The sequence below is a fragment of the Ovis aries genome, chromosome 11 (assembly GCF_016772045.2).
Source record: "Ovis aries strain OAR_USU_Benz2616 breed Rambouillet chromosome 11, ARS-UI_Ramb_v3.0, whole genome shotgun sequence".
Classification (NCBI taxonomy): Eukaryota; Metazoa; Chordata; class Mammalia; order Artiodactyla; family Bovidae; genus Ovis; species Ovis aries.
Window position 1 is genome coordinate 27,595,276 of NC_056064.1, and position 26,433 is coordinate 27,621,708.

General features: G+C 56.7%; 2 protein-coding genes across 8 annotated transcripts; both read right to left on the reverse strand.

Moving 5' to 3' along the window:
- Window positions 1–159: 159 nt before the first annotated feature.
- Window positions 160–15,534, reverse strand: PER1 (period circadian regulator 1). 7 transcript variants are annotated; one of them, XM_027974927.2, is made up of 23 exons: window positions 15,499–15,534; window positions 9,426–9,848; window positions 9,208–9,306; window positions 8,956–9,110; window positions 8,522–8,643; window positions 8,231–8,432; window positions 8,028–8,079; window positions 7,746–7,888; window positions 7,299–7,377; window positions 7,116–7,222; window positions 6,798–6,951; window positions 6,603–6,711; window positions 6,380–6,511; window positions 6,069–6,174; window positions 5,812–5,977; window positions 5,595–5,725; window positions 5,218–5,397; window positions 4,368–4,610; window positions 2,921–3,531; window positions 2,295–2,475; window positions 1,906–2,095; window positions 1,425–1,575; window positions 160–1,026 (listed from the first exon to the last, which is right to left on the reverse strand). In XM_027974927.2, the coding sequence occupies exons 2-23, from the start codon at window positions 9,704–9,706 to the stop codon at window positions 757–759; spliced, it is 3,864 nt and encodes a 1,287-aa protein (XP_027830728.1). In that variant the 5' UTR covers window positions 9,707–9,848; window positions 15,499–15,534; the 3' UTR covers window positions 160–756. The 7 variants fall into 7 exon arrangements, with proteins under 7 accessions (XP_027830728.1, XP_027830729.1, XP_027830730.1 ...); XM_027974928.2 differs by having other exon boundaries at window positions 11,352–15,534; XM_027974929.2 differs by lacking the exon at window positions 15,499–15,534 and adding an exon at window positions 11,223–11,410.
- A 1,850-nt stretch (window positions 15,535–17,384) lies between these two features.
- VAMP2 (vesicle associated membrane protein 2) lies at window positions 17,385–21,141 on the reverse strand. The gene is made up of 5 exons (XM_027974934.2): window positions 21,038–21,141; window positions 20,413–20,533; window positions 19,788–19,946; window positions 19,643–19,694; window positions 17,385–19,080 (listed from the first exon to the last, which is right to left on the reverse strand). Coding segments are annotated over exons 1-5 (351 nt in total). The 5' UTR covers window positions 21,040–21,141; the 3' UTR covers window positions 17,385–19,063.
- Window positions 21,142–26,433: the final 5,292 nt, after the last annotated feature.

Here is a 26,433-nt window from a genome sequence, read left to right on the forward strand (position 1 = left end):
CATTGGGAAAGGGTGTGGGGAGATTATATAGGTCATCAGGGGAGGCAATAACTCATTCTCACTACTACTTTCCGGGAAGGGGAGGGAAAGAGCCTCCCTCCTCTACCCCCCGGGGCCGGGGGCAACCCAGCCCTCAAACTTCATTTCACAAAGACCTGGTATTTTTTTCCTTTTTGTATTAAAAATAACAGACACGATATCAAAAACACAAATGCCATTGGTAGAGGGTACAGCTGAGAACACCTGGGTCCCACTTGAGGGGCAGCACCAGGGACTCCATGGTCCACCAACCTCCCCCACCCTGGAGCAGCTAGGGGTTTGGACCGCAGGGTCCTGCTTGGGCCTCACACCCTCCTCCTGCCCTCATCCGGGGAGGAGGTGGGGGAGAGGACTGACTCCCCCAATAAATAAATGCAGCCCCAATCCCCAGGGACAGGAACTCCAGCTCAGCTGGGACTTGGAGAGACCACTTCAGCAGCTTGTCAGCAATCTTGTCCAGGAAGAGGAATGACTCCTCACCGGGGATGTGATGGGAGGCTTCTCTGGGCTGGGCTGGGCTGAAGAATGCCACCCTATTCCCAAAGAGGCCAGAGGCAGCCCCTGGTCCTGGGCTGGTGACGGGGCCCCACCCCCCCACAGCAGGAGAAGCTGGGGCAGTTCTCTTATTGGTTGGTCCAGCCACATCTGAGTTCTGAGAGTTGGGGCATGAGAGAAGGAAGCTTCTCGTGCACATCTGGAGGTGGCCCAAGACGGAGTCTAGCTGGTGCCATTTTCTGTGGCAGGTAAGGCTGGACTGGGTGAGCTCCCACCTTGCTCCTCCTCTTCCATGGCCAGGTCCTGAGAGCTCGAGACCCTGGCCCCAGCTTGGGCCTGGGCCCCACTGCTGCCCTCACCCTCACCACCACCGCCACCACCCTCGCCTCCGCCCTCCTCCATGGGCTCCAGCCCCAGTCCATCCACTTCCGAGAAGAGAGGGTCATCAGGATGGCCAGGCTCTTGGGTGCTGCTACCGCAGTCCACACAGGCCTTGGAGGAAGAAAGGGTATGCGTGAGTCAGGCAGATTCTCAGTGCTGACCTGCCAACCCAGCTCCCCTTGTCCCCAAGCCCCAGAGTACTTTCCAAACTGTATGCCTAGGAAATACTGATTCAGGCGGATGCACGTGGGGTCAACAATATTGGAAAATGCATCGCATCCTGTCTCCAGACCCCACAGCAGGACAGCCACAATGTACATTAGTACAGTACTGGCCCAGAAAAGGTCCACAAAATTCACATGGTTTAACACTAAATAACCCAACAGCAAGCTCAGTGGAATTAACATCCTTCAGAATTAATGATCCAAGAACAGTGAAGGGATCAGCCCTCTGTCCTTTCAACTTGAGCTCAATTCCTTCTTCACCCTCCTAGCGTGGACTTCTCTCACCATCACATCAAGGGCCCGAGGGAGTTGACCTTTCCGGACCCAGGAGTGCACAGCACCCAGTTCCCTCCGCTGGTCCTCCGAGAACCGAGGCTGCTGCTTCTGCATGGCCCGGAGCCGCTCCCGGTCCTGCTTCAGCACAGAGGCCATGTCCCTGCTCCGGGAAGAAGTTCAGGAGGCAGAGAATGGGAGCTGGGGCCAGGGCCCACAAGGAGGACTGGCACTTTTCTTCTATCGCAGCGTCCCACTCTGTGCCTCATGCTTCTCCCCAGAAACGTGTTCTGAGAGTTCAGGCCTTCCCAAAACCAGGAAAGCTGCTCTCAGCCTGACTATTGCTGGGGCTCCAAGGGGCAGGAGACAGAACAGGAATGCCCCAGGGCAGAGCCAGGCCAAGAAAGAAAAACCCAAGTTAGCTAGGGAGTGAGGGGGGGCAGCCTCCCCATTCCTCTGAAGGGGAGGCAAGGAGTGCTCCCAAAGTCCTCACCTGGAGGGCACCTGATAAGTCATCATGACACGCTGGTCAGCATTGGCCATGAGCAGCCAGATGGGATCCTGGAGCACGTACTTAATGACCTGGTCCCCAGGCTCAGCCCTGGCCTGGGCAGCCCCAGCCTCAGCCTCTGAAGAATCGATGCTGCCAAAGTACTTGCTCGTGTGGCTGCTCTGACTGCTGCCTGTAGAGTGAGAAGCAGGCAGCCAACAGTCAGGCCAGCAGGTGCTCCACCAGGCCTCACTCAAGGTTGTAGGTCCAGCCCACTGGCCTTAGAAAGCAGGGCGTGGACCCAGGCTACTCAGCCAAGGTGCGGCCTGGCTTTCCAACTCCCTAGACACTGTCCTACCCTGGAAAGTATTGGGGGGGGGGGCGGCACTCACGCGTGATGCTGGCGGAAGTGCTGCCCCCCTCATGGGAGCCTGAACCAGAGCCCAAGCCGGAGGCCAAGGAGCCTGAGGCAGCAGAGCCCGTGCCAGATCGAGAGTCCTCTTGTAGCAGCAACTCCAGCAGGTCACTGGAGCCCGAGAGAGCGTCCTGGTTGGAGGACTCAGTTACCTCCGCCTGAAGGAGGGGAGGCAAGGGGGACAGGGAGGGATTAAGGAATCAACACCTAGGCTTCCCTTCTACTGCTGCCACTGGTTGGGGGCACACCCAGCCCAAGTGGTCTCTTCCCACTCCACGACAATGGGCTCAGGCTGAGTGAGAGGAGAACTGGCGAAGAGGAGGGATGTGACGCTGGACCCCTTCCAAGTGGCAGACGTACTCTCAGAAGTTTATGGGGATGTCCTCACCACCTGTCAGACAGACAGGACTGTCCCCACTTCACAGATGAGGCAGCTGATTTCTGCCTTGTTGAGAAACTCAGCTGGGGTCTCCCACCCCATGACCCCATCCTCTGGGGACAACCAGGAGGGCAGGAGGAAGCGTGAGAGGGGAGGACCAGGTGGTGAGAGCTGTGTGGGGGCCCTAAGAGGACGGGGGCGGGGGGAACCGGGTCAGAGCTCACCAGTCTGGCCTCTGGTTCCACCGTCTCCTCGCTGGGAGGGGGGGGCCCAGCACTGCTCCCAGAGCCCCCTGCCGCTGCACCCCCCTCACCACGAGGGGGCTCCTCAAGCTGCAGCAGGTTTAGCTGGAGTGGGGAGCTGCATCTTGAGTTGAAGAGCGGAGAGTTGGGGCGGTGGGGAGGGCTGGGGGGCAGCGGGGGCAGGGACGGAGATGGGGAGCGGGAGGCAGGGGTAGGAGACCCCTCGGCAGGCGTCTGGGGTGCCCCGTAGGGGTAGGTAGATGGGGTAGGGAACAGATAGTTAGGGAGCACCAAGGCCACCATGGGGGTCACCAGGGGGGCAGAGAAAGCTGCAGGAGGCACAGACGTGGGAGCAGGAGGGAGAGGCTGAGGGCTGCCTCTCGGGGGGAAGACAGGGAGAGGGTATGGCTGGACCACAGCTGGGAAGGGAGGAGTGGCTGGTGGTGGGGGCCAGGGGGCAGAGGGTGGCACAGGCGAGGGCTGGGAGATGTAGCTAGGGGCTTCGGCCCGAGCTGTCTGGTGGTGACGTGAGCGCTTGGCTTTGGATCGGCAGTGGTGGCGGCGGCCAGGGGTGGCAGGGCTGTGGTGGCAGCCTGAAGGGAGAAACGAGGGTTAGCAAGGCCCTCAGCCTGGTGGTTAGGCCCCTGCAGCCCCCACCGCCCTGCCACTCTGACCAGGGAGAGGGTAGGTGAAGGACCTCTGGCTCCCCGGCCCACACATAACAGAGGGAAGAATTCCTCAGGGAAGAATTACAGCGACAGGGGAGGATTTATGGACAGAGGAGCCAGAGAAAGGAAAGGTCACATAAGGGGTCATGCTGGGGGAGGGCAGGAGACAGAGGCATGCTGGCAGACAGGAGGAGGCAGGGTAGGCCCACGGACGGGTGGGCAGGTGGCTCCGACCCCTCGGCCAAACTCCAGCAGGCACTGCCAGCCGCGCCATGCTCTGCCTAGCGCATGACGGAGCGAAGAGGCGGGCAGGAAAGCCCAGTCCTGAGTCCTACGTCTGCCTTCAGGGAGCCTCCCACACGCACCTGGAGGGCAGCCAGCTGCCCTGAAGTGCTGATCCTCTGCCCCCTGAAGTTGCCCCGGTCCTCCCTGCCAGTCTACATAGACCTCCCAATCAGCAACAACAGAGTCCTGAGTCGGCACACTTCCTGCCCCTACACCAGGCCTGGAGCGGCTTACCGGAAGCTGAGCGCCTTGGCCTGCCTCTGAGTGCAGCTCCTCAGGCTGCCCTTCTCGGGCGGCAGCCCAGACCCCCACCCTAGTGGGGAGAGGCTGGCGAGGGGCCTGTCCCTGGGCAGGGCCCTGGTGGTAGAGGGAGCAACAGCCTGGGTCCCTGGAGCAGAAGCCTCTCCCTCAAGAACTCCCTCCCCCGACATTCTGGTCCTCGACTGGGCAGGCTCAGGGGTATCCCAGGTGGTTACCTCGCTCCCCAGGGGCCGAGGGGGCTGTGGAGGAGCTGTCCAATCCACGCAGCCTACTGAAGTCTCGGAAGCGGCTGAGGAAGGCCTGCTCCTCCTTCTGTGTGTGCAGGGACAGCACGGCCTTGGTCAGGCCCACTGGGCGGTAGGCGTCTGGGGCCGGATCAGGGGCTACTGTGGGGCTAGGGGCAGGGCTGGGAGCTGGACCGGGAGGCAAGGAGGGCAGGTCCTCCATCATGATGATGTCTGAGGAGGATGAGATGAGGCAAAGGTCAGAAGCACCTCACAATTAGCACACCTGCACCAACCCCTCCACGTCCAACAGCTTAGCCAAACCCCCGGCCTCCACCCTGCAGCCAAGCCTAGGCCTCCCCTGCAAATCCTGGCCACGTCCCCCCAAGGACCGGCTCTGGGGAGCTCCACGCAAAGGTGTCTCAGGGTAATAAGAAAGGACATTCGGTCCCCTCCAGGGGCCTTACCCAAGGATGACACCCCCATGACCCTCCTCGGAAGGGAAGCCCATCCCGACTCTTTCCTCACGCATTTTCCAGGTCAATACCCAAAGACCCTTCAAGGGTTTTACAACAGTGTTGCCTTCAGCCCCTCTGTGGGGAGCACCTTAGGTTGAACCCTGCACCCCAGACTTTGTGTGTGACAGTAAGAACACAGGAAGCAAGGTGGGGGACAGACGAGGCGGCGAAGGCTGGCGGGCGAGCAGAGAGTGAGAAACGCTAAGATGGAGGCTCCTTCTCTCCATTTGGGGCCAGAGGGCAGGAGAAGGCAAGGAAGGAGGTAGCTCTGGCTGAGGGACCAGATGGAGCCCTGTTTCTGCGCCCCTCAGCCACACCCGTACCCGACTCCGGGGGCTTCTTGTCTCCCACATGGACGATGGTGGAGCTGAAGCTACACTGACTGGTGACGGACACCACGCTCTCCGCCTTATTGGCCAGGGCGAGCGGGCTCAAGGCTCCTCCTCCCACCACCGGCTCCTTCAGAGGGGTGGCCCCCTCCCCAGGCAGCACTGCTGATGGATCTGTGCAGAGAGATGGTGCCAGTTACCACCCCGCCCCCCTGGGTGGCTGGGAAAGGAAAGCCTGGTGCGGAGGAGATGGATGGCACAGGGGAGGCTGGCAGGGGGACAGGACAGAGTGAGGTGGGGGCCCCAAAGACATGTAGAGGCACAGGGCCAGAGGACAGGGCGGCGGGAGCAGAGCAGGCCCGAGTCTTCACCTTTCTTGGCACCCACAGAGACTGGGCCTGCCCGCTGCTTGTCGTCGTCGGAGGCCGAAGAGGCAGTGCAGGAAGAGGAGGACGCACATTTGCGCTTTGCGGTGCCGGGGAGGTTGCAGCTCTCCAGGTACCTGAGGAGGCACCAGAGGACATGAGGGCAGGTCTAGGTGGAGCGGGGCCGTGGCCCCAGGCAGAGAAGGTGCCAGGATGGCCTGACCTGAGGATGCTGTCCAGGCAGTTGATCTGCTGGTAGGAGCAACTGGAGGCTTCTTTCCGCTCAGCCTCCTCGGCGGCCAAGGCCACTGGGGCCTGGATTGGAGCCAGGGCTGCCTCCAGCTCTGGGGACTGGCAGGGAAGGGTCTTGACCTTGAATGTGCCAGTAGCTGGACCAAGGAGAGAGAAACTCCTCTGGGTTAGGCTGAAGGTCTGGGGACCCCCAGGCCTCGCTCCCCACCCACACCCTCGCCGACTCACCAGGGACACGGGGCCGGGTCAGAGGCCGGGCCCGGGACTCAATAAAAAGCTGCTGCCCCTGATGCTTTACCAGGTGCACATCCTTACAGATCTGCTGGAAGGTCACCTGTGGGACAGGGCAGGGAGTGGGCAGCACTGGGGGGCCTGGCCAGCCTCGGGAGCCCAGAGCGTAGTACAAGAGAGGCCCCAGTGGGGAGGTCACGATGCAAGCAGAACAAGAAAGGAAAGGAGGTGGACGACGCTCCCCTGGGCTTGGCAGTGCTGACTCTTGAGGACAAGGGGACAGGACAGGGGACTCAAGGGCCACTCACCGGGGCAGGAGGCCCAGGTCCCTCGGCATCACCCCCGTTGCTGTCACTGGAGGAGCCAGGGCTGAGGAGAGGGCCAGAGGAAGGCACGGGGCCGACTCCACAGAGGCCCGTGGGGCTGGGGCTGTGCACAGGCTGAGGCAGGGAGAGTGACTATGGCTTAGATGGCCTGAGGCCTGCTCTGCCCCCTTTCTTGTCTCCCAAGCCCCCTCCCATCAACCCTCACCTGTAACAGCAACCGGTGGATCTGCTCCGAGAGCTCTTGGATGTCAGAGTCCAGGGACAGAGTGGGGCTGGGGGCCGGGGGAGTGAATACATCTTCATTCAGGGGCGCCCTGTGGGGTGCGGGAGGGGAGTTGAGCCCTGGCCCCTCCACGCTGGCCGGCCCTCCAGGGCATGATCCACTTATGTGCCCACTTACGTGCGTACTTTGTGGCGGCCCAACACAAAGGCCACCTTGCGGCTCCAGGGGTGCACGAAGCCAGCCCAGCTGGTGTCCATAGTGACATACTCCCCATTACGGGCACAGAAGCGAATAGGGGAGTGGTCAAAGGGCTGGCCAGCCAGCTGCAGGACTGAAGGCCATGGGAAACAAGGTGCAAGTCAGTGGGAGGGAGAGCTAAGTGAGGTGGAATCCCCCCAACCCCAAAATCAAGGCACTGAGAGACACAATCACAGGGGCAGCCCTAAGGAAGCCCTGTAGACAACTAGAAGTGCAATCAGGAAGAGAGAAACTCACTCTTCTTGTGGATGGCCAGCATGAGGGGTCGGTCCTCCGGATGCAGGAAGAGGAGCACTGGGGCCCCCAGGAGGTCCTGGGGGAGGTAGCCCAGCAGCGGGGCGGCCCTGAGAGGAGAGGGGGCGTCAGAGGGGCCAGAGCCTCGGCCCTGGCACCTCCTTTTCCTCCAGATCCTGACCTCACCTCTCATCCACATCCTGGAAGAGGCAGCTGGGCGTGTGCCGTGTGGTGAAGATCCTCTTGTCAGGGGGGATCCGGGGAGCTGAGGCACAGGAGGCGTGGCCATTGGATCTCAGGCAGAATGCTCCAGTTCCCGGGCCCTCCATGTGCTGCCTCAGGCCTAGGCTGGCTGGCAGATGATTCCCTCCACAGCTCTCCCCTGAGCCCCCTGGCCTCCAGAGACGGTCTGGACTATTTCTGTGCCCCACGCCAATAATGAAACTGAAAACCAAGGCACTTTTTTTTGCCTTCTCCTAGCTTGGAGTTCTTACCCAACTCGACCTCTAAAGGGGTGTTCAAACCCTCATCCTGTTTCAAAGTTGTCTCCCAGACTCCTGTTCTGCCTCACCCCCAGCCTAGAGGAGACACCCTTCCTCCTACCCCAACCAGGTCAGGCCTGGGGCTGCCCACCTTCATAACCAGAGTGAATGCGCTCTGCAATGAGCAGGCAGCATGGCTGGGCAGGGGCCCCATCGGAGACCCGGATCTTGGTCACATATGGGGTTAGGCGGAATGGCTGGTACCGAGGCCCCGGATCCCGGTCAGGACCCCCTCTAGCAAGGAAGAGAAAGGGGCATTAGAGATGATCATTGAAGAGCCACCCACCCTCCAGCTCAAGGTCATGGCTGACCCAGCAAAGAGGAGTGGGGGGATGGGAGGTGGAAGGGGTCTGCTCCCACGTTCCCCACTGACCTGATACGACAGAAGACAGACTTCTCCTGGGTGAAGTCCTTGAGGTCTGAACCTGAGACAGACCAGGAGGGCAGTGAGTATGGCTCCCCACCTCCTCCCTGGGCTGAGAAAAACCCAGCAAGGAAAAGCCTGGGTCCCCTGGGCCCTCACAGCAGTTGCTTCCGGGGACTGCTCATCTTCCCCCGAGCACTTGGGGACCTCACCTGCGGAGGCCCCCGGGCCCCAGGTGGGCAGGCGGGATGGGGTGGTGGAACCGTAGAAGACGCCCACATCCTGGGGAGCCAAGAGCTCGGAGAAGCGGACGCCCCGGAACACGTCCCGCTTGCAGCGCAGCAGGACACCCGCCTGCTCAGAAATGTAGACGATGCGGCCTGTCAGGAAGGAGACAGCCACGGAGAAGGTGTCCTAGGCGAGAGAGTAAGGATCAGCACAGGTTTAGGAGCTGTGGGAGTGGGGCTGGGGGCACGTCGGGTGCAGGGGCGGGCCGCACTGACCTGGTTGCGGAGTGTGTACTCAGACGTGACGTGCTCCAGCTCCTCCAGAGTATAGGTGGACATGTCCATGGCACACGGTTCGCCCTCCTCCAGGCTCCATTGCTGGTAGAACTCCTGGTTGGCTGCAGGGGTGGGTGGTGGTTTAGTCCCTCAGTCATGTCTGACTCTTTGCAACCCCATGGACTGCAGCCCACCAGTCCTCTGTCCGTGGGACTTTCCAGGCAAGAATACTGGAGTGGGTTGCCATTCCCTGATCCAGGGGATCTTCCCAACCCAGGGATGGAACCCAGGTCTCCTGCATTGCAAGCAGATACTTTAGCGATTAAGGTAGAAGGGAATCCCTATGGGGTGTGGGCAGCAGCGCATTTAGCAAGGAGACAGCTCCCCACGGTCACCCAGAACCTGACCATTACCCTCCCAGGAGCACCACTCACCTTGCACCTGCTTGACACAGGCCAGCGCATACTGCAGTGTGGCCAGAGTCCCGGAGCGGCCCTTGCCCCTGCGCTCCGGGGGCAGCCGAAGCTTGAGCTCTCGCAGTGCCGTCATGAGTTCTTTCTGAGTCCTTGCCCGAGCTGACTGTTCACTGCTGCAGGGCCCACAAGGAGGGAGGGGGTACAGGCATTAGCCCCAGAGCCTGGCCTTCAGTCCCTTTGCCCCCGTCCTCCCCCCCTCCCCCCACAAACCTGCAGCCACTGGTAGAAGGGTTGTCTGGCTCAGAGCTGGCACTCAGGAGGCTGTAGGCAATGGAACTGCTGGGTGGGGATGGGCTCTGAGAGTTCGTGCTAAAGGAGAAGCAACAGGCGCACGATGAGGAGAAAGTGGCCAGCAACTGGGGCCTGTCTCCCAGCTCAGATGGCTCCAGAGACCACTCGAAGAACCTGCCACACCCATCCAGACACACCTCTTGCTGCTCTCAGTGGTCTCCAGCAGGGCTGAGTCCTTGCCATTGCCGGAGGAGGAGCTGTGCGAACTCCGCTGAGATGCACCCCTGGACTCGGGTCCATTTGACTCATTGCCGCTAGAGCCATTGCTGTTGGCATCCGTGTCATCAGCCAAGCTGGGGCCAGGACAAGGTCGGTGCTCTGGAGGCCCAGGGGATGGACCCCCTCCAGGACAAAAGGGTTCCCCTGGCCTGGGGTCCCCTCCCCCATCAGCCCCTTCTAGGGGGCCGCTCCTGCTCATGTCTGGGCCATGGGAAGGGCAGGAGAACGGGGTAGGTAGAGAGGCCACCACAGATGCTCAAGGGGGCCAGAAGGCCTGGCTAGAGGAGGGAGGTGGGAGACCCAAGCCTCAGAGGGCTGAGAAGTTTGACCACAGTCAGCACCTGAAGAGACCAAAGAGAAAAACCTGGGTTGTAACTTCACAACACCTGTCGGCTTCACTCAGACCCTCCCTTGCAGGTTCCCATACTCCTGGGACCCAGGCTTCCAATATGCAGCCTGGGCAAGTTCTGTTCCTGTCCCCTTAACCGGGGCTGCAGGTGGGTTTTCCTCCCAACATCACCTGTCAGTGTGGCCTAGGTTAGATAGAACCTGAGCGGTTTACTGTGAGCCACAGCCACCTGACTATAGCTGTGAGCCACAGCCTGGATACCTCCCATCGCCAAATTCCCATCAGTGTCCCCCCTCAGCCTGGGACATCAAGGCCTCAGAACAGGGGTTGAGCCTGCCGCCTCCTATATTTAGGCCTCCGGGCTAATTTTACCCGGGGGCGGCGCCACCTTCGCCGCACATGCGCGCGGACGTGCGCGGCCCCACCACGCGCTTCCGCCGCCGTCGCGGTCGCCAGGGAAACCGACGTCAGCGGCTGAGCTCAGCGGTTGCTGGAGGGCCCACAAGAGGGCGGGAGGGGCGACCCCTCCCCCCTTTCTCGGCGGAAACAGAGGGAACGCCACCCTCCTACACTGGCCGACGCAACCAGGGGTCGCCCACCTCTAATACATCCCAGGTTCCCGGAGGCCTTGGTGGCCATAGGAAGAGGGGCGGCCATCGGAGTTTCAGAGGCTGGCCTTGCTCCCCAGGGCAAAATATAATCACCGCCGCCCTCGGCGCAAAAGCCTCGGCCGGGCACTCGTCAGATGCCAGTTATGCTGGTCAAGATAACACAGCCTTCCCTTCTACGGCCCCTGCACCCTCTCCCGACCCACAGGACCGAAGCCGGCACCTGCCATTGTCAGGAACCCAAGAATCCTCTCTCCTCACTCCCCTACTTTTCTGTACACTCACCACCCTACCCCCCTCAACATACACACCCATCCGAGGCAGACATACTCAGCTCTGACCAAGGGACACACAATAGCCAGCAGGTAGTTCTTCCCTTCTCCAACCACACCCCCAACCCCAGAGCATTTTCTGAGCTTCAGGAGAAAAGGGAAGGCTGTGGCCAACAGCAGGAACTAGCACCGGGAACGGGATGTTCCAGCTTGAACCGGGCTGACATCACGGCCGGCGCAAGGCCAGGGATTGGAGGAGGGAGCGCAGGGAGAGCGTAAAGCCCGAACAGGTCCCGGTGCTGGGGCAAAACCGGGGACCCCCGAGTGACAAAGGCAGCAGGCGAATGCCTGGTGAGGGTCGGCTGTGAGGCCGGGATGGCTGGGAGCCAGGAGAAAGCTTGAAGGTAGGCAAGCAGGAGTGCGGACGCTCAGTACCCGGTTCGAGGAATACCTACGTCCCCGGGGACAGAGGAGGGGGTGGACAACCTCAAGCAAGGCGGATTACTGGTGTGCCGTCTGAGCGCCCGGGCCAAATGCAGTCCATCAAGCTGCAAGTGGAGGCAATCCGGTTCGAGGCCGAAGACTGGCCACTGTGGTGGCCGCGGAGATGCTTACCTGGCCGCGCGAGCGCCCTCCGGCCGCCTGCCTGCCGCCGTTGCAACCCGCAGCGGAGTGGAAGCTCAGCGGGGCCAGGAGGCGGGTTGCATAACGCCAGACACTGCCCCTCATTGGCCTCCTGCCGGTGGAGCCGCAGGCCCCGCCCCCAATTGGCTGGGGATCTCTTCCCGGCGCCTGATTGGCTACTGGCCCCCACTGAGGTCAGGGCTGTGTCACACACGCGGGCGCACGTGGATCTGGGTGCTGGCACTGGGCTGAAGGGCCCCAGACACCACAACCCAGCCAATGGGCGCAGGACGCCTTGCACAGTAAATAATGGAAGGGAGTGGAGGGGAAGTAAGCTGCCCCTATTCGGGGAAAATACCTGGGCCACAGTAGGTATTTAAGAGAGGCCTACTCCCTGAACTGACCTGCCCTGCACAACAGGACACCCTGGCCTCGCCAGACCTTGGGCAGAAAGTATGCAGACCTTAGGAGATGGGCCAAGCTGGATGAGATGACTGGTCCTTGGGAGGAGAGGGACAGACAGAAACCCAGCTTGGCCTTTCCTAGGTTCCCCTCACCAGCCTTGTCGTCATCATAAAGCCATATCCAATCCCTTCCTCTGATACTTCAAATCCTGTGGACAGCTAGGAGGAGGGCAATTTGAGGAAGGAGTGGAGTGGGATGACGGATGCCAAACAATGGATCGAACCCAACAGAGGCTGTGAAGGGAAACAATGGCAGGTGCTTCCATGTCACTCTGAGCAACCTACGTGGTGACTAGTGCTTCTCTCCTGAGGATGCAGCCACCCACAGTTAGGGCTGGCCCCTAACTGAGGGCCAGGAAGCCAGGGCTACAGGGCAACAAAGGGGGTGGCTGAGAGAAGAGATCTTATACACAGAAAATGTTGGGTGGCAAGGCCTTCAAGTCCCCACCACTAGGAGAAGACAAAGCCAAGCATCTCATCTATCTCCTTAACTGTATTTCGCAGCCCCCAGAAGAGAACCTAATACACAGTAGGGTGATAATAAACATGGTGACTTTGTTGTAAATATAGCTAGGGGAGGAGGAGGGACGTCAGCAATAGAGCAGGGGCTGGAAATTATCATTTATTTTTAAGAGGCAAGGAGCAGAACCCTGAATCCTAATTTGGGGGAATAAAGTGCCAGTTTGAGCTGAAAAGAGCTGCAGTTACACAGACCCCCTTCAATCAAGACTGAGGTGTAGTTCCTGTAGGGCTCCCTGGAAATGTGGGTGGCAAGTGAAGAGGTTGATGCTGACGCAATCAGCTGTGGGTGCACACCCCTCACTGTCACGTGGCCTAAGCTCTCCTTAACAGTGGTGTTCCCCATGAGGGGTGGGGGTGGCAGAGCAAGGGTCTGTGGAAAAGCTAGAGGCAGGAAGGTTACAGAATAACCCAGAAAAAAAACAAAGCAAGAAGTCACTGGAAATAGAGGATTCCGGAACCTGGATTCTCAGTATTCTCTCCTTGATAATGGCCCCCCAACTCATATACTGTGGTCCAGACCCTTGTCTCCTTTTCAGACACCTCCTCTCTGGAAACCGCTTTTCCTCTTCTCCGGCACTCCTCAGGGCTCTAGTGTGATCTGCCCCGACACAGGCGGTCCTTGCTGTCCACCTCCATGTTTTTCTTTTTCGTAGACAAAAAGGTCGCGCTCCAGCAGCCCCCACCTGCTCTCAAGGCCCTAACCAGAATCCTGCCTCACCGTCCCCACAGTAACCAGGCCCCGCTGCCGTCAATGGAGGAGAGGGGGCGGGAGGCGGCGGTGACGTCAAGGCGGAGGAAGGGGGCGGGGCGAGGCAGCCGGGGAATGTGGGGCAGGGAGGCTGGAGAGGCAGTGGTTTGGGAGGCGGCCAGCCCGAGAGGGCGGCGGCCAGTGCACTTGGGAACATCGTGTACTTTTGGCAAGTATCCCAGGACATGCACCCGCCTGGGCGCCTCCCCCAGCCCAACGACAGCCGTCCTGTCCCCAAGCCAGGGATTCCTGGAGAGAGGATTAGGAGGAAGGGGTCCCCCCTCCCTCGCCCCCATGCTTGGCTCTCCGCTCGAGGCTCGCATCCGCCCTCCCCTTGGCTTGCTCCTACAGCTCCTGGCATTGGCTTTCCCCCTCTCCCAGACTGTACACATCTGCTGGCCCGGTCCCAAAGCCAGGGCGGGGAAGTTGGAGGCCCAGGTTCTGCAAGAGACCTTTGCTCTTCCCTGAGGCCCCCTTTATAGCCTGAATCTCTTGTTACTATGGCAGCAGAAAGAGGGAGGAGGGATAGGGAGGAGAGTGGGTCTAGGATGAGGAAATCGAACTGGAAAAGAGCAAGTAGCCCAGGCTGGAGCCTGGATCTTGGGAGAGGAATAAAAGGGAGAAATGAGCAAGCCTGGCATCTCAAGACCAGAAGAACCAGGAAGAGGGAAATGGGGAGGACGTCACCACAACTTCCAAAACAAAAACCAAACACCTTAAGAATGTGAGACTAGTTCCCAACCACAGCATTCACATAAATCTTACACTATCACTGTTATTTTGTCACTCCATAGCCATTTTTTTTAACCTAAAAAAAAAAAAGACACGACCAAGGCATTGCACTGAGCACTTTCCATACGTTATCTTCTTTAATCTTCAGAACAATCTTGTGAGATGGGCATCACTATCCCCATTCCACAAGGACCAACTAAGCCTCAGAAATTACTAACCCTGCCTAAATTGCTTCATAATATGTTCTCAGGCTCTTAATAAATGGGGCCCAGGATTTAAATCTGAGCTCTGATAATGGTTTGTAATTCTGGCCTCTTAACCTTCAGGAACCTGTTGAGGTGTTACCAGTTCTGGGAACCTGGGCCTCTCAAATACCCAGGCAATTCTAAGTTTGGTGCCTGAAACACAGACTCCATCCACTCTCTCTTCTCCCTTAGGACATTCAGTTGGCACTCTCCACACACTTCAAATCATCACAGTCCCAGTTTTCACATGCTCACAAAGTCTTTGAGAACCCCCTAGCACCCACCGGCTCCCCTGGTTTCCTAAGAATCCAACTTCCTCAGTCTTCCACCTTACAGCAGGTCACTTAACCACAAGCCTGGCTGCTTGTACAGACAGATACACCCTGTGGGTGCCTCCTCACTCCAAGAACTCAGGAAGACATTGCTGCTGCTGCTGCTAAGTCACTTCAGTCGTGTCCGACTCTGTGTGACCCTATAGACAGCAGCCCACCAGGCTCCCCCGTCCCTGGGATTCTCCAGGCAAGAACACTGGAGTGGGTTGCTGTTTCCTTCTCCAGTGCATGAAAGTGAAAAGTAAAAGTGAAGTCGCTCAATCATGTCTGACTGTTCTTGACCCCATGGACTGCAGCCTACCAGGCTCCCCCGTCCATGGGATTTTCCAGGCAAGAGTACTGGAGTGGGGTGCCATTGCCTTCTCCGTAGGAAGACATTATGTACAGCCAATCTGCACAAGCCCAGTCTCCCTCTCAGGATCTGACAGTTGCTACCTCACGTTTACTCCCAAGAATGGCTCTGAATCCCAACCCCTCCCTTTTACACATAAGAAAGACACCTAGAGCCGAGATTTGATTAGCTCAGGGTCACACACATCACCCCATCTGCAGCAACCCTTTGGTACCCTCCCACCTGCCCTACCAGGGCCTCTCTCCAGCCTCAGAACCCCTGCCTATTTCAAGTGTTTAAGGTACCTACCCAAACAGCAGTCATGCCCTGGAACGCCCCCCACCGGCTCTCAGGGGTCCTGTCCCCTAACTCCCTGGGAGCAGGGTTCTCAGCTCCCTCAGTTCGCTAACTTCCAAGACCCTCCCCGAGGCAATCAGGAGTCCAGGGACCTTAGGGCGTTGAGGGATCTGATGTAAGGGACTCCCGCTCCCCTCTCTCTAGAGTTGAATTCGCAGTCCCTATTCCCCCACAACCATCAGAGCTCACACCGCGGTGATCACGCCATTTGGAAGATCCCCGGAGAATCTCACGGACAGAGGAGCCTGGCGGGCTGCAGTCCAGGGGGTCGCAGAGTCGGACCCTACTGAAGTTATTTAGTACTCACGTTTCACTGCACTGCACTAACACCCCTCCTTACAGAACACATCACTGTGGAAAAATCCATACCGACGGCCGCTCCTCACCCCCCACGCCGGAGCACTCACCGTTCGGCGCGCACGCCATCCAATTTCTTCCCAACTAGGATCAAGGGTACTTCGCTTCTCCAGGTCCGCCCGCCGACCAGGACGCCACTCCCCTCAAGCTTATTGGCCTAAGAGCGCCGACCCATGCCCCGCGCCGCGTGCGGCCACCCAGGCTCCGCGCTGCCACTATTGGCGCCGCCCGCCTCCGTCATCTTCTCATTGGTCAGTTTACCAACAAGCAGTGACAGATCCACGTGCGGGAGGGGCCGCCCTAGCACGTTAATTGGAAGTCTGATCGAAAGCCACGCCTCCACCCACCTCCAAAGTCCTTATTGGCTGTGGCAGCATTGCCTCCCCCACGACCTGACTAGGATCGGTGACGCAAACGCCGGTCCAGCCCTTCAAATTTTCTCATAGGCTGAGGTGTCTCGGAGCTGTAGAGGACACGTGCGGGCGATCTCACGCGGCAACTTGTTTACCTAGAAGCTGGGGATTTTCCTTGACGACACTCTTCCCAAACCCTGTCGAGTCCGCTCATGCGCAGATGTGACCGGTGGTGGCTTTGGTAGGGGCACTTTGTGAGCCGTCAGGCGCGTGACAAGAGCGCCCCCGCGCTGGGACTTCGGACTTGGGTTTCTGAAGCTCCTTGAAGTTGAAAGGTGGGAGCGTTTGGGTGAAGTCTTCGGGTCTCAGTACCCTGTCATAATGATGACAACGATAGCCACCTTCCAGGTTATTTTTTGTAGGCCAGGAGGTGCACTGCTTACAAACTCGAGAGAAGGCAGCTGACTTAACTTCCTACTGCTTCATAAATGACACAAAGAGGTTACATAATCGGTCCGGATTAACACGCTAGTTTCTAATGGGGTCAAGATTTGGTACCCTCCTATCAGGTCCCTGATAAAGAAAGTGGGTCCTAAGGCCTGCGGTAATCCTAAACCTGTAAATCACTCAGTAGATGAAGCGCGAATAGGCCCTGAGCACTATCTCAAAAATAGTTAAGCCCTTGACAAGTGAACATTATGATGACTGTATACCTAATTGGAAGAATCACCTGGCTCCTTTACAACTGCTGAATCAACGTCTGCGGAAGGAGCCTGAAAATCCATTTTAAAAAGTATTCCTGGTAGTTCTCAGGAGCCCAGAAATCTGGGAAACACTAAGTTTCCTGTGCTGTTCAATCCTCATGCTGCAGCCCAGAAAAGTGGGCCCTTCAGCACTCTCCACGTACTATTAAAGTGCCTGCGGGCAGGGACGCTATGGTGCCACATCATGAGTGTTACAGAGGTGGAAATTAAAAGAGTTCAGTATAGTGTCTAGGGTCACCAGTCCCTCAACAGAGCACAGGAGTAGCAGGCCATCTAGCCACAACAGAGCAGGGGTGGCAGGCCATCTAGTCAGCTCCACACCACACTTGGCTGGCTCTCCCTGAGAGGTTTTGTTCAGTAAGTACTTATGAACTCCTCCTGAATGCTGGCACTGTGCTAGTCAGAATGAGGGAGAGAAATTTCACGGTTGCCCATCTACTTCAGGCCTAGGAATAAATGACCACGGGAGAAACTGAAAGCATCGGAGAGTTCATCAAGGAGTAGAAAGGGATCCAGTAAACAGTGGGGTATGCCCTCAGGGAAGGGAGAGCAGGGAAAGCTGGGAAGTCATGCTTCCAGGTTTCCAGTGTCAGGGTTCACCATGCTGACACTGGGATCATGAACATTTTCCATTACCAACTCCTTGTGCCCCCTCGTGGCCACTTTGAGAATCATACTTTGCCTTTGCCCTGGCCTGCCCAAGGTCAGGCCCCTTGGCAAAACTGTCTCTTCCAGATGTATCCTCTCAACGTTCCGGTTATACCTGCAGATCCAATATCCTTCCCACTGGTTAAGAAAAGATCTTAGAACACCACCTGGTTACTCATTACACATTTATTGTACATTTTCACAATCTGGATGCGCCACAGAATTGGGGGCATGGGGTGAGGGAAGGGGGGCAGGGGATACTGGGATAATATGGGGGGTCTAGAACACAGCACCCCCACCCCCAGCATCTCTCCCTACCCTTTCACACCACAGCTTAGATCTCCCTGCTCCCCCTCCACACAAAAACCTCAAGTGTGGGGAGAAGAAAGAGTTTGGGGGTCCCCTCCAGTGGCAGGTTAAGGGAATTCACCCTCAGACCCCTAAAATTGTGCCATTTAAAGACATTAGACCATTTCTTTATCACTTCACCCAAGGGGGAGACAGCTCTCTCTGGGCTTGACCGCCCTGGAGAGGGGCAAGAATCCCCATCTTCCAGCAAGTCCCATACGCATATTGGCAGTGACTAGTACCCCCGCCCTAAATTCAGGGGGGCAGTCAGAGGAGCTGGGCAGTGATGGGGTAACACCCCCCATATGAGGGAGGGTTTTCAATCCACCCCCCAGCAGGGGTGGGGCCAGAGATTTCAGGCAGGATTTGGGGGGGATGATGCCCTGCCCCATCCTCCCCAAGGCAGTGATGACCCCCACACACACTGTAGCCACCTCTCCCAAAACAGATCGGATTACAGCCAACCCCCAACTCTCCTGGTGGGAGGAGGAGGAGGCAGATCAGGCAGACAGGAGGAAGGGAGACCCCGTGGGAATGTCAGCCAAGCGCCCCACATGAAAACTGCGGAGCAGGAATGTGGGGAGAGACTCCAAGTGGCAGAATTATTGGTCCATCATTAACACACTGAACTCCAATACACTTACACACCAGCTGGGGGGAGGGGAAGGAGGGACAAGAGGTTTGGAAAACTGGGAGGGGGAGGCAAACCGGACTAGAGGGGCTGGAGAGGGCGATTCTGGGGGCCAGAATAGCCTGGCTCCCCAAAAGCCCAGGCTCCCCACCACCTGCAAGTAATGTCATGCAAATGAAAGTGTGATACAAGGACCAACAGGGACTAAATCCTCAGTAAAAAAAGAAACACAGGTTGAAAGACTGAACAGAAAAGTGATGGGAGGGAAAGGAAACCAAAAGGAATGTCAGTAGGCAAATGGATGCTAATTAACATGCTAGAAGCTCCCAGAAGACCATGGGATTCTTAGGACCAAGAGGGACCAGTCTCAGAGCCTCCCAATGATGCAAAGAAAATGCACCTAGGGAAGCCTGGACAGTTGCTTTTTGTCTTTTTTGTATGGGGGTGAGGGTGGGGGGTGGGGGTGGAGGTATGGGGAAGGCCAGGGTGGGAGGAAGGGTCAGCTAAATCCAAGGGAAGGAGAGGAAGAGGGACTATTGCATAGCAGATGCAAATGAAGGAGACTTGGGGTTGGTCAAGAAGAGAGGGAAAGGGAAGGAGGGAAAGAGGAAAAGGAAGTGATGAGAACCTCAGGAAGGGGTGTTAAGGACAACTGGAAAAAATCTTCTAGTAATAAAACTACAAACAGACCAAATATATATAATATTATATATGTATAAATAACAGCTGGCTATTTACAAGGGGGCGCACACACGACACACACACACGGATCCGGGGGAGATGGGGCTGGAAGATATGGCTGAGAGGTGGAGGAGCGGCTGGGGGTTGGGGGGAGAGGCCCTTCTCTGGGCAGGGCAGGCTCCTCAGGGGTTTAAGAGCTGAAGTAAACTGTGGAGAGGGAAAGAGAAGGAAGAAGACGGAGAAGGGAGGAAGAGAAAGAGAGAAAGCAGTGTGTCAGCCCAGCCCTGCTCCCACCTTCCCCACCTCCCAGCTAGGTGACATCCCTTCCCCTCTTGGCCTCAGGTTCTTCACCTGTAAAGCAAGGAATCTACACAGATTGGTTCCCAGATCTCCTCAACTCCATGGTATGGCCTTGGGGCCACAGATCCCTAATCCTCTGAGACCACAGCTCTCAAACAATGGGGTGGTTTGCTTCCCAGCTGTTTCTCAAGCCCCTCAGTCTCTGCTGCTCTCCCACTCCCCAATTCCAGGTTCCCAGTCTATTATGCTCTTCCTGTTTTTGAAAATCTTAACAGAAATGGCCCAGAATCAGGCAAAGTGCAAGCTAAACAACTTCAAGGTTTGGGGCTCTAGATGAATCAGAACTGCTACTGGCAACCATATATACTTTTTCCTAAATACTAAAATCTAGGTTAATGACCTTCAAAACCCAGAAACCGCAGGGGAACCCTCTCCATGAAAGGGCCCTAGCCACTCCCACCCTACTCACCGATGATGATAATGAGGATGATGGCGCAAATCACTCCCAGGATGATCATCATCTGGGGGTGAGGGGGAGGCTCAGTGAGACAGACCAGGATACTCCCATTCACCCCCCACCTCCTCCCTGTCCTCCCACCTGCCTCCACCCTTACCTTGAGGTTTTTCCACCAGTATTTGCGCTTGAGCTTGGCTGCACTAGTTTCAAACTGGGAGGCCCCCGCCTGGAGGGCGTCGGCACGGTCGTCCAGCTCCGACAGCTTCTGGTCCCGCTCCAAAACCTTGTCTACGTTCACCCTCATGATGTCCACCACCTGAGGGAAGGCCCACAAGGCAGCGGTGTGTGTGCCAAGGTCCATCTCAAAGGGCACTCCTCCACACACCATGAGCTCACACAGGGAACAGGCATCATGTGGCCTGGCTAACATGCCAAGGACATATACAGAACATGCCTAGCACACCAGAGAAATGCAAGCAGCACACAGCAGGGGCATGTGGTATCCACACTGCTCAGATGTCACAGCACCACTCTTTATTTACTGAGCCTCAAGCAGCCTTCCGTTCACCAGAGCATCCACCCAGGGTGAAACACCTCAGGTTAGCCAGGCCAACATCCCCACGGGCCCTCCCATACTTGCACGCTGACAAGGACGGGCCATGGTATATTTTCGTACCCAAACATGAACTGCCATCACCCCCCAACCCAAAATGGACCCCCGTGTCGGTTTGTCAACCCTCAGGGTCCTTCCCACTGTTTCTGACACCACCACCTCCACTCACCTCATCCACCTGGGCCTGGGTCTGCTGCAGTCTCCTGTTACTAGTGAGGTTTGGAGGGGGCGCAGGAGGGCCTCCCTCCCCAGCCGGGGCGGCAGGGGGGGCGGTGGCAGCGGTAGCCGACCTGAGGGGCAGGGACGGATTAAGAACCAAGGCCTGCAGCCCTTGGCCCCGCAGCCAGGGCTCCGCCCATCCGCCTGTCCCTCCATCCGTCCCTCCCTTCCTTCTTGCCGGGTAGAAAGCCACTCGATGCGAGCCCTGGCCTCCGTCCGGGCCCGCGGGCGAGCTGCTGCGTGACCTTGAGGGAGGCCCCCTCCCCCTCGGGCCTCAGTTTCCCCGCCTGTCAAACGAGGGCGACCTCACAGACACGGTCTGGGGTGGACCCAGCAGCGATGATAGAGGCGGAGCGGCCAGATGGGGAGTCCGCCCCCTCTCGCGGTCAGCCTCCGCGCGGCCAGCCCGGGACGCGGGGCTCTCCTAATGCCCGCGCGCAGTCACAGGCGCCGGCCTGGTCTCGGGACGCGGGGCGCGTGGGGGACGCGAGTCGAACCCCGAGCCCTCCCCAGGCCTGGGCCTAAGGGCGGCGGCCAGTGCCGGCCAGGCGGTGCAGGTGCGGGCGCCGACTCACATGGCGGGGGCAGCGGGCGGAGGACTTGGCAGCGGCAGTGATGGCGGCGGCAGCGGAGGCTCGAGCTGGCTCCGACTGGCGCTGGCTGCCCGGGACGGGAAGATGGCGGCCGCACGTCACCCACATCCGGGCACTGCGGGCGGGGGCGGGGCGCGGCGGGCCACTAGTCGGCCGCCGGGCCGCGGGGGCGGGGCGCCGAGGGCGGGGATCGCGGCCTGCCAGGTGGCGGGTCCGGCGCCGCCTGGCCCCAGCCTCTCCCTCGCTGCCTGCGAACCCTGAGCCTGGTGGCAGGGCTCCCTACACCCACCACTAGCCCACCGGGTCTGACCCCAGCCCTCCCCGAGGTCCTCGCGGTCCCCCTGCCCCCACCGCCTGGCCCTTGAGGCGCCCTTCAGCCCCAAACACATCCTCCTCCTCGGTGAAAGCCGTCAACCTGTCCGCACCCCACGCAGCCCCAGGTCCCAGCCTGCTCCCACGTCCCAGTGCGGGTTGAGCAGCCTTGAGCATTTGGAAGGAGCAGGGGGGTTGGAAATCAGAAGGAGCAAGTGCAGGTCGGAGGCAGTGTGAATAGCTGGGATCCTGGGAGTGGTGGGAATTGATCCTCAACCCTCTGCCTTGCGAGTGGCTATCCAAAAGGAGGTCTGGGAACCGTGATAGCAACCCCCTCCTCGCAACTGAGGTTCAGACCAGGGTTCCTTGGCAGGCGAGGCCTGTCTGAGGTGGGGCAAGCTTGGGAACCCGGGAGAAGGGCACTACGCTGCCCTGTGGGGCCGCTTCATGTGGTGGCTTCAGACTGGCAGAAACCTAGCTCTGACCCAGAGTTGAGTAGCTACCCTGGCAGCCGGAAGAGGGCTCAACCTCTGATCCCAGGCACAGGGCTAAAGGACAAGGCTTACGCATTTTGTTTTGTTTTATTTTGTTTTGTTTTGGCTTTTCTTTACCGGGATGGAGAGTAAGTGGGCAAGGGCGGCACCTGCGGTACGCAGGGACTTGGTACTACTTTACCTAAGGATTAGCCTCATGCGTGTGACATAACAGCTCCTGTCCTACCTCTAGACCCAAAATGTATTAGGTGTGTCGAGTCTATACCTATATTTGTTAAATGTCTAGATGTAAGACATGGTAGGGAATTATCCACAGCCCTTTCCACACCTGGTCTCTGTTTAGGTCGTCTAAACTGGCCCAGCATCTCTCACCCACCCACCGTGCTCTTTCCAGCAGGAGTGGCCCCTCAGGAAGGAGGCGATGGGTGTAAATGAGCTGCCTGTCCGGTGGGTTGTGACAAGCCTCAAGAGTGAAGAATGAGGCCCAGTGGCCCTGTTATAGAAACCGTGGCGAAGGCAAGAGACAAGCAAAACTCGGAGATGTGGAACAGCAAGGTTTATTCCGCACTGGTGCAGGCACAGCAGAGTTGCCTCCTGAGGCTGAGCACCTGGGCTTTGTTCTGGGTATCTTTTATATGGCGCAGGCTTATGGGTCCTAGTGACTTTCCTGCCTAAGCAGTTTCGGGGACACAATAAGCAAGCCTGTTCACAGAAGCAGAGGTGGTGAGCAGCAATAAGCAGGCCAGTTTACCAAAGCAGAAGCGGTGAGCAGTGAGCATAGCAGTAAATTTAAGCAACTATTTTAGTTTATTTTTTCTCTCCTCTTCATTCCTCCCTCTTGATACTCAGGGTGCATCTGCAGCCTCAGAGAATATCATCATCTGCTCACTGCTGGTATCCTCTTATATGTAGTAATTGAGTGGTCATCTTTCTTTCAACACCTGTCTCTATGAAACTTTTTACAGTGCTGACTAGGAGGGGCATGAGGCGAGGAATAAGCACGCGTCCAGCGAGCATGACCATGACTACCCTGATAATTGTCTTAATTTCTTCTAGCCAAGAGAACCATCCTCCAAAGAGGCTGTTTATGTTCCATCCCTTCCAGTTCTGAACCGGGACATGGGCAGTCTTTCTGATATTTTTAGCTAGGTCTGTTTAGGCCTTTTCATTTAACCATCTCTTTAACTCCTTCCTTCCTAGCCGTGTCCTGTTTCCTGCCCCCATCTGACATCCCAGAATGAGTCTGTTGAGTCCAGCAGGCCATCTGTCTTGGGATGCCGTAGCACATTAGGCCTTTCACACTGCGGGCTTTAATTATTCCCTTCCAGTAATGTTTCCCTTCCCTAGTGCATGGAGAAGCTGAACTATCATGTGGCTGGTTGGTATGTATAGTAAGTGAATCAGTGGACCCGTTTCTCATGGTAGAAAGATTCCATACATTCACAATAGTCATCCTGACGCTCAGATGAAGAGGGGATTTTACAAATGAACAGAACTATAAGGCAAAAATATGCTGTTTTCATATTTAAGCTGATCACAGTAGGAGACTCCAAAAAATAAGAGCTATGAAGAGGTAGGCAAAGCAGAAGGAACGTTTCTGAATGATAGTCCACTCAAGGGGAGACACAGAGTAGAGTCCTATTTCAAATAAGTAGGAGGAATCCCAGTCCAATTAATAACCAGTACATCTGTTGTTCACCAGTCCTGCCAGTTCCTCAAGCTTCAGCCATAACTTTGACTGACCAGTTTCCAGTGTGGCCAGAGCACGACTTTGGGGTCATTGTTTCCTTCTTCTCAAGGTCAGGTGCAAGGGTTCCTCCGGATTGAGGGCTGCTTCCCACTTCCCTCAGCTATTGGTTGGGCCTGCAGGTTTGATTCTGGAATGATGGAGCCAAACATCTATTCCTGCCACCTTGAGAGCAGTAGGGGTGCTTAAGATTACAGAATAGGGCCCTCTCCACATAGGTCTTAAAGGCTCTTTTCTCCAGTCCTTTACCCATACTTGGTTCCCTGGTTGGTGGAGATGTACTGTTATGCCTAAGGATACGGGTAAAATTCTATATAGCCCACTTACATATTTGAGAGATGGTGTGTCCTAACCCTGGCAGCTGCTTATGTAGTCCCTCAGTTCTCTGGCATCTCCCCTTAAGCTAACTAGCAGGGGCCATAGTCCATACAGGATTTCAAGTGGTGAGAGTCCTAGCCCTGCTTGGGTTGAGCATCTCACCCTCAAGAGGGCCACGGCTAACATGTCTACCCAAGGTAAGCTCATCTGACATAGTTTAGCTAGGGCTTGTTTCAGGTTCTACTTTCCCTGAACTCTGGGGATGGTAGACAGTCTGCAATTTCCACTGGGTCTTCAAAGCCCTTGCCACCTATTGTACTGTCTTGGCTACAAATGTCGGTTCATTGTCCAACCCTATGGTCAGAGGCATTCCATATCTGGGGACAGTGTCTCTCAGGAGTGCCTTGGTTTCTTCTCTTCTTTTCTCAGTTCAGTTAGGAAAGGCCTTCACTCATCCGGAAAAGGTGCAGATAAAAACTAAAAGGTATCTGAATCCTTGACTCAGAGTGATTTCAGTGAAGTCCACTTCCAAATCCTCAAATGGGGATAGTCCACAATGTTAGGTCCCTGCCGGCCTACTAGGCCCCTGGTGAGCTTTGTATTGTAAAAAGGTTGCACATCGCTGGAAGACAGAAGAGCAGAGTGTGGGGAGGCGAGCGATGAGATAGTACCCGCCTAGCAAGGTCTTGCTAAGAATCAGACATGACTGAGCGACTTCACTTTCACTTTTCACTTTCATTCATTGGAGAAGGAAATGGCAGTCCTCTCCAGTGTTCTTGCCTGGAGAATCCCAGGGATGGGGTCGCACAGAGTCGGACATGACTGAAGTGACTTAGCAGCAGCAGCAGCAGTAGCAAGGTCTCTAAGGCAGTCTTAGAGAGTTCCAGAAAAACATCTATTTCTGCTTTATTGACTATGCCAAAGCCTTTGACTGTGTGGATCACAATCAACTGTGGAAAATTCTGAAAGAGATGGGAATATCAGACCACCTAACCTGCCTCTTGAGAAATCTGTATGCAAGTCAGGAAGCAACAGTTAGAACTGGACATGGAACAACAGACTGGTTCCAAATAGGAAAAGGAGTGCGTCAAGGCTGTATATTGTCACCCTGCTTATTTAACTTATATGCAGAGTACATCATGAGAAACACTGGGCTGGAAGAAACACAAGCTGGAATCAAGATTGCCAGGAGAAATATCAATAACCTCAGATATGCAGATGACACCACCCTTATGGCAGAAAGTGAAGAAGAACTAGAGAGCCTCTTGATGAAAGTGAAAGAGGAGAGTGAAAAAGTTGGCTTAAAGCTCAACATTCAGAAAACGAAGATCATGGCATCTGGTCCCATCACTCCATGGGAAATAGATGGGAAATAGTAGAAACAATGTCAGACTTTATTTTGGGGGGCTCCAAAATCACTGCAGATGGTGACAGCCATGTCACCATGTCACCATGGCTACAGCCATGAAATTAAAAGATGCTTACTCCTTGGAAGAATAGTTATGACCAATCTAGATAGTATATTCAAAAGCAGAGACATTACTTTGCCAAATAAGGTCCATCTAGTCAAGGCTATGGTTTTTCCTGTGGTCATGTATGGATGTGAGAGTTGGACTGTGAAGAAGGCTGAGCGCTGAAGAATTGATGCTTTTGAACTGTGGTGTTGGAGCAGACTCTTGAGAGTCCCTTGGACTGCAAGGAGATCCAACCAGTCCATTCTGAAGGAGATCAACCCTGGGATTTCTTTGGAAGGACTGATGCTAAAGCTGAAGCTCCAGTACTTTGGCCACCTCACGCGAAGAGCTGACTCATTGGAAAAGACTCTGATGCTGGGAGGAATTGGGGGCAGGAGGAGAAGGGGACGACCGAGGAGGAGATGGCTGGATGGCATCATGGACTCGATGGACGTGAGTCTGAGTGAACTCCGGGGGATGGTGATGGACAGGGAGGCCTGGAGTGCTGCGATTCATGGGGTTGCAAAGAGTCGGACACAATTGAGAGACTGAACTGAACTGAACTGAAGGCAGTCTTGCCCATATGGGTCAGTTCATGTTGTTGGTGGACCAGCTTGTAGGGTAGCTGCCCTGGAATATAGACTTGGTGGTCTTGTGTGATCCACCATCCCGTCTTGGCCTTGGTTCCCTCTTCTGTTTTTATCCATTTCTCCTCTTTCGGAGAGTGCCTGGGGGCAACTGATATTTCCAGGGCTAACAGGACTTTTGGTTTGTCTGGCAACTGCCCTCAGGCAGCCTGCTTGGCGACTGCATTGGCGTGGCGTTCCCTTTAGCCACTGGGTCCCCCCTCTTCTGGTGACCTTTGCAGTGGACAACTGCTTCTTCCTTCAGTCCCCATATTACCTCCAGGAGCTTCAAGATTTCAGCTTGGTTCTTGATCCCTTTTCCTTCTGCAGTAAGGAGTCCTCTTTCCTGTTATAAGGCTCCGTGAAAATGTAGAGTAGCAAAAGCATACCGTGAGTCTGTATAGGTGTTGACTCGCCGGTCTTGGCT

Bases quoted from the DNA above. Each gene is read 5' to 3' on its own strand.
- PER1 (XM_027974927.2), bottom strand. From the start codon at position 9,706: ATGAGCAGGAGCGGCCCCCTAGAAGGGGCTGATGGGGGAGGGGACCCC. The intron at 5,978-6,068 runs GTGAGTCGGCGA...TCCTTGGTCCAG, and splicing joins GACCCGGCCCCGTGTCCCTG to CTACTGGCACATTCAAGGTC. The intron at 1,576-1,905 runs GTGAGGACTTTG...TTCCCGGAGCAG, and splicing joins ACTTATCAGGTGCCCTCCAG to GGACATGGCCTCTGTGCTGA.
- VAMP2 (XM_027974934.2), bottom strand. The intron at 19,947-20,412 runs GTGAGTGGAGGT...GCCTTCCCTCAG, and splicing joins CCCAGGCCCAGGTGGATGAG to GTGGTGGACATCATGAGGGT. The intron at 19,695-19,787 runs GTAAGGGTGGAG...CCTCACCCCCAG, and splicing joins ACTGGTGGAAAAACCTCAAG to ATGATGATCATCCTGGGAGT.